Raw genomic sequence first — 5,797 nt, forward strand, 5'->3', positions numbered from 1 at the left:
TGAGACGTATGTCATTAAAATATGGGCCAGGTTTGGCAATGATGGCACTGTCTATGTGATGGCATGCCATAGCTGGCTCGATTGTGGTTTGGTTTATGTGGCTCAGGCTCATAGAAAACAGGTCTGGCCCGGAACTGGCATCAAGCTGGCACTTCTGACTGACTGGTGTCATGGCAGAGTGTATGTCGACCAGATGTGGGCCAGGTCTGGCAATGATGGCACTGTTTATGTTCCTATTTTCCTCCACTTAATCCAAAACCTAGTGAGGGTTTACTCATCTTTCCCAGTGGGTGGCTGTAGCTCAGGAGGTCACCGAGCTCAGGAGGTCACCGAGCTCAGGAGGTCACAGAGCTCAGGAGGTCACAGAGCTCAGGAGGTCACCGAGCAGGTCACCTACTGATTGGAAGGTTAGTGGTTTGATCCCTGTTTCCTCCAGTCTGCATGTTAAGAGTGTTATTGTAGTTAGGAAGCACTCCCTTTAGAGAAAGTGTATGTATAAGATTCTATATAAGAATCAGTCCATTCGCTGTCTGACCAGAGTCTCGGCATGTTGTGGCACATGTTGTTATTACATGGTTTGATTAAGGTACACACTAGGCTGAAATCTGGGGCCAGAGCTGAAACTTTTCTGGGCCTGCACAGGGCCAGCAGTGTGCCTACAACTGGCCCGTGGCTGGACACAACTTACCCATGGCCCACATACCACAAAGACTGACGGCCCTTTGGCGGACCAGATCAGTTTTGCCAGATGTAGTCCACTCATCAGGTTTTGCAGCACCCTCTGGTGGATTATTGAGCCACTTCAGGACAGAGTCAGGAGAGACCAATAGTCTGTGGTCACCATCTCCTAAACTAAATTTGTTTATTGTTTATGCATTTATTTATAAAGCACATTTAATTACAACAGCAACTTTGACCAAAGTGCAAAAATACAAAATAACTATTACCAAATAACTTATAATACCAGTACCAAAACACTAATACCAAATAACACTGTATTAAAAAGGGGTTACACCGTTTAGGCACTACGCTCCCGAACACTTGATCGCCTCTGTGAAGCAGCCTAGATCTTGGCATGGCCAAAACCAAAAGATCATCTAGAGAGTGGATAAGAGAGGAAAAGGTCAGACAAATACGCGGGAGCCTGTCCATTCAGGCCTTTGTAATCAACAATAACATTTTAAAATCAATTCTGAAGTGAACAGGGAGCCAGTGAAGAGAGGCAAGCTCCTGGGAAATATTTCGGTGTCTTTTAGTTTGTGTCAAAGGATGAACTGCAGCATTTTGAGAGATACTGGACTCATCCAGAGGATCTAAGATTTGGAAGTGATATAACAGTAAAAACCAGGAGATGGCAGTAGTGTAACATCTTTGGATGCAAGCCGTCATTAAAACTGACAGAAGAAGAAGAAGCGGTTATGATGTGGCTAGCTAGCCGTGGTAGCTGCTGATAATCATGGAGCTACTGGCTGCCGCTGATAATAACGTTGGTAAGCCAATTTCTGTCTTAGCGCATTTGTGCTGCTATGGGTTTTTGTGGTCTTCTTTTGGGTGAGTGACTCTTCAGAATCGGTGACAGCTCTGGAGGATAAAAAGCCTTTCTTTAGCTGGTTATATGAAGTCTGGAGAATTTCTGGTTCGATTAGTTTGTTTAGCGGACTTGTAGCTCTCTTCACGACAACACAGACACAGGTCGGTTCTTTGAAACGGGCGTTTATTACTTGAGCTTTCTCTCCTCAGCTTCACCATCACCAGTACGCCGATACGCCATTACGCCTTTACGCCGTGAGAACTGGTCACGAGTAAACAGTACAAACCAATTAGCAACTTTACAGTACACATATTAAGTCCAAACACAAATAAAAACATTTCTCAAATGACAAATACCTCGTTGGCTGCTTGTCCTGAAAAGAGGTCCTTAAGTCTTTGTGTTACCTTTTCTTTTAGTAAACCTTTAGCTTAAAATCGCTTCATGAGAGACGTCTGCTCCCTCGCAGTCCATGAAAAGTCTCGTGTACTCTCGTTAAGGGGTCTTCTCACGAGACACTAGCTTTTACACTTTACACATGTACATTTCAAATAAAGACATTTTAACACAAACTATATATATATATATTCATGAAATTATGTAACTTATTATAAATCAGTCATCTACATCATGAAATCTACACAGAACATTTTAACAGCATTTACACTCCCACCAAAATCACTCATTGACTTAAAAGGAGAGATTTTCCTCAATGAAAATTATAAGGAACTGATGTGTGAGTGTACATTTAAGTGTAGGTCATTTAGCTTTACGTGTGTTTTAGGTGGCCTCAAGTAATGTAACTACTTTGTGAACAGGCCTCTCAAGGTAAACTGATTTAGTGATTGGTTTTCCCTTATCAAAGGTAGTGTCACTGAGAAGAAGCTTTAGCTTTCGCACCTTGCCATCTGTGCTGGGCAGGGCTTCCACAACCCTTGCAAGCTTCCACCGGTTTCTTGGTGCACTGTCATCCTTTAATATTACAATGTCATCTGCTTGCAAGTTTCGTGACGTCTTCTGCCATTTTTGTCGTTGTTGGAGGTTTAGCAGGTATTCTCGTTTCCATCGTTGCCAAAATTCATTGGCCAAGACCTGCACTCTTCTCCACCTTTTGTGCAGATAGAGGTCTTCTTTGCAGAACTGTCCAGGAGGTGGCAGAATTACAGATGATTTCATGGTTAGAATGTGGTTAGGAGTGAGGGGTTCAGGACCAGTAGGATCGTGAAGATGCTCGACACTTAGTGGCCTGCTGTTGATTATGGCCATTGTTTCATACAGAAACGTTCTTAGAGTTGTGGTGTCAAGTCTGCTGGCAGACTTGTCAAGCATAGTTATCAGGATGCTTCGGATTGTTCGAATCTGGCGCTCCCAAACTCCTCCCATATGACTAGCTGATGGGACATTCAGCACAAATTCACAACCAAGCGCCCTTGTACGGTCTTGATCCATTCCTTCAAGCAACTCAGAAAGCTCCTTTCTAGCACCAACAAAGTTTGTCCCTCTATCACATCTTAGCTGGCGCACGGGTCCTCGAATAGCTATGAATGATCGAAGTGCATTTATGAATGCGTCTGTTGTCAAATCGTCAAGGGTTTCTATGTGAACTGCTCTAGAACATAGGCAGGTGAATAACAATCCGTATCGTTTCAACTCTCTCCTTCCTTCCTTCACAATAAAGGGGCCAAAACAATCAAGCCCACAATAAGTAAAGGGGGGAGATGTCTCAATTCTCTCTTCTGGTAGATTTGCCATTTGTTGAACCTCAGTTGTTCTTCTGTATCGTCTACATTTTACACACTTGTAAATGTGTGAGGAGACCACACTTCCACATCCTAGGACCCATATTCCGTTTGCGCGCAACTCATTCATGGTCATGCCCCTTCCTTGATGGTGTATGCGCTCATGATGATGTTTGACCAGCAGAGCTGACGCGTGAGATTTTTTTGGAAGTATCGCAGGATGCTTTACATCATGGTGTAAGGCTGACTGAGACAGCCGTCCTCCCACCCTGAGAACATTGGTTTCGTCCAGGAAAGCATTCAGCTGGCGTAGCCTGTTGTGCCTGCTCAAAGTGTGTTCCTTCTTGCCTCTTATTTTCTTTATGTCTTCAGCAAACGCGTCTTCTTGTACGAGTTTGATGATGAAGATCTCTGCTTCTCTTCGTTCTTCAAGATTAGTCGACTCATTAGTTCTCGACTGAAATCCCTTAAACTCTCTGACAAATCTCTTGAGCCTGGCAATTGCTCTCACCACTCTGGACCAGTCAGAAAATTTAGTTAAACGGTTTACCATTGGATTCTGTTCTCTTGCTTTAACTGCATGAACATGTACTCTCCGAAGTTCAGGATCAGTAGCCTCAACTTCTCCCACCATTCCCACTTCATGTGGGAGATTTTGCTGCCAAAGGAAGTTGGGTCCTTTCAGCCAGTTAGATTCTTTAATTTGAACTGCAGTCAATCCTCTTGAGGCTCCATCAGCTGGGTTGTCTTCAGAGTTGACATATCGCCATTGTTCAGGTTTTGTGCTAGATCTTATTCGCTGGATGCGGTTGGCCACGAATGTTTGGAACCTTTTAGCATCATTGTTCACATAGCCAAGGACCACCTTTGAGTCAGTCCAGTAATACTCTTGCACATTTTCAATCTCCAGCTCGCCTCTGATGATATCACCAATGCGGACTGAGGTCACAGCTGATGATAACTCAAGCCTTGGGATGGTTGTTAGTTTGGTAGGGGCTACTCTTGCTTTCCCCAAGACAAGTGAACAACTTATTTGTCCTGTTTCACTCACCGCTCTAAGGTATGAGCATGGACCATACCCTTTGAAGCTTGCATCGGAAAAGTTGTGAAGCTCATATAGTGAGACTTCACCAAAGTTTGATGGAAGGTAGCTTCTTGGAATCCTTAGAGCTGCCAAATGAGGCAGATCTTTGAGCCATGACTCCCATTGTGGCTGGATGTGCTCGGGGAGAGGTTCGTCCCAGCTTACCTTGTCTCTACACAGCGTTTGAAGAATCTGTTTGCCGACAAGTAGGAATGGAGCCACGAAACCTAGTGGATCATAGACTGAGGCAACAGTTGAGAGAACCCCTCTCCTTGTCAGTGGGTTTTCTTTTACCACCACCCTGAACTGAAATTCATCCGCCTCAACACACCACTGAACTCCAAGTGCTCGCTCGATATGAAGTTCTCCTAGAGCCATGTTTAGATCTTTGGTCTGAGCACATTCTTGTGGTGGAATTGTTGCAATCACACCCTCATCGTTGGATACAAACTTATGTAGCCGTAGATTTCCTGTTTTGCACAGAGCTCTTGATTCCTTTACCAGGCGTATGGCTTCAGCAGTCGACCTTACACTTGTCAGGCCATCATCCACATAGAAGCTTCTTTGGATGAACTTGCCTTGGCCTTGTGAAGCTAGGTATTTCAGTCCAAAGTTGGAGCAACCGGGGGACGAAGCTGCCCCAAAGAGGTGTACCTTCATCCTGTACACCGAGGGTTCAGAATCCAAATCACCTCCATCCCACCAGAGGAACCTGAGATAATCTTGATGTTCCCTTGCAACGTGGAACTGGTGAAACATTTTTTCGATGTCACACATTATGGCTATCGGACCCTTTCTAAATCGACACAACACACCAACTAATGTGTTAGTCAGGTCTGGACCTGTCAAGAGATGGTCATTTAGAGAGGTTTCTTGGTAGCGTGCCGAACAATCGAAAACCACACGGATCTTCCCGGGCTTGTGGGGATGGTAGACACCGTGGTGTGGTATGTACCATGCTGGCTGGTTGTCTAATTCAGACTGTGGCACCTTCTCAGCATCTCTTCTACTTATGATTTCATTCATGAAGTTGACATAGTCCATGTAATATTGTTCATTTCTCCTCAGTCGACGCCTAATGAGCTGAGCCTGTGAACCGCACACTGTTTATTGTCTGGAAGATTAGGTTTGTCTGTCTTGAAAGGAAGCGGAAGTTCATAGTGGCCATCTTCCTTCTGTCTTATTCCAGCTTTCACTTTAGACAGAAAGAGGAGGTCCTCCTGAGAAACTGGATTATCATCTGCTGAGTGATCTGTGAAATCTGATTCAAGAGTCTTAATTATGTCAAGTGGGTTGATCTCTTTGACTTGAGTCCTGCACGCAAAGTGCACTTCCTTCTTTAGCTGAACTGATGGATGCACAGTCGGTGTCACTTGTCGTACTATGATTCTATGACTGAATCCTATTGGATCGCTGTCATCGCTTGTTGAATGTGAGCAACCAACA

At 44.5% G+C, this 5,797-nt stretch overlaps 1 protein-coding gene across 2 annotated transcripts; it reads right to left on the reverse strand.

Moving 5' to 3' along the window:
• Window positions 1-1,667: 1,667 nt before the first annotated feature.
• LOC120437474 lies at window positions 1,668-4,319 on the reverse strand. Of its 2 annotated transcripts, none has more exons than XR_005611159.1 (2): window positions 1,888-1,955; window positions 1,668-1,792 (listed from the first exon to the last, which is right to left on the reverse strand). XR_005611159.1 is itself a non-coding variant. In XM_039608062.1 (2 exons), the coding sequence occupies exons 1-2, from the start codon at window positions 3,899-3,901 to the stop codon at window positions 1,718-1,720; spliced, it is 1,548 nt and encodes a 515-aa protein (XP_039463996.1). In that variant the 5' UTR covers window positions 3,902-4,319; the 3' UTR covers window positions 1,668-1,717. The 2 variants fall into 2 exon arrangements, 1 of the variants encoding a protein (XP_039463996.1); XM_039608062.1 differs by lacking the exon at window positions 1,888-1,955 and adding an exon at window positions 2,429-4,319.
• Between the last annotated feature and the right edge of the window lie 1,478 nt (window positions 4,320-5,797).

Source organism: Oreochromis aureus, linkage group 3 (genome assembly GCF_013358895.1).
Source record: "Oreochromis aureus strain Israel breed Guangdong linkage group 3, ZZ_aureus, whole genome shotgun sequence".
NCBI lineage: Eukaryota > Metazoa > Chordata > Actinopteri > Cichliformes > Cichlidae > Oreochromis > Oreochromis aureus.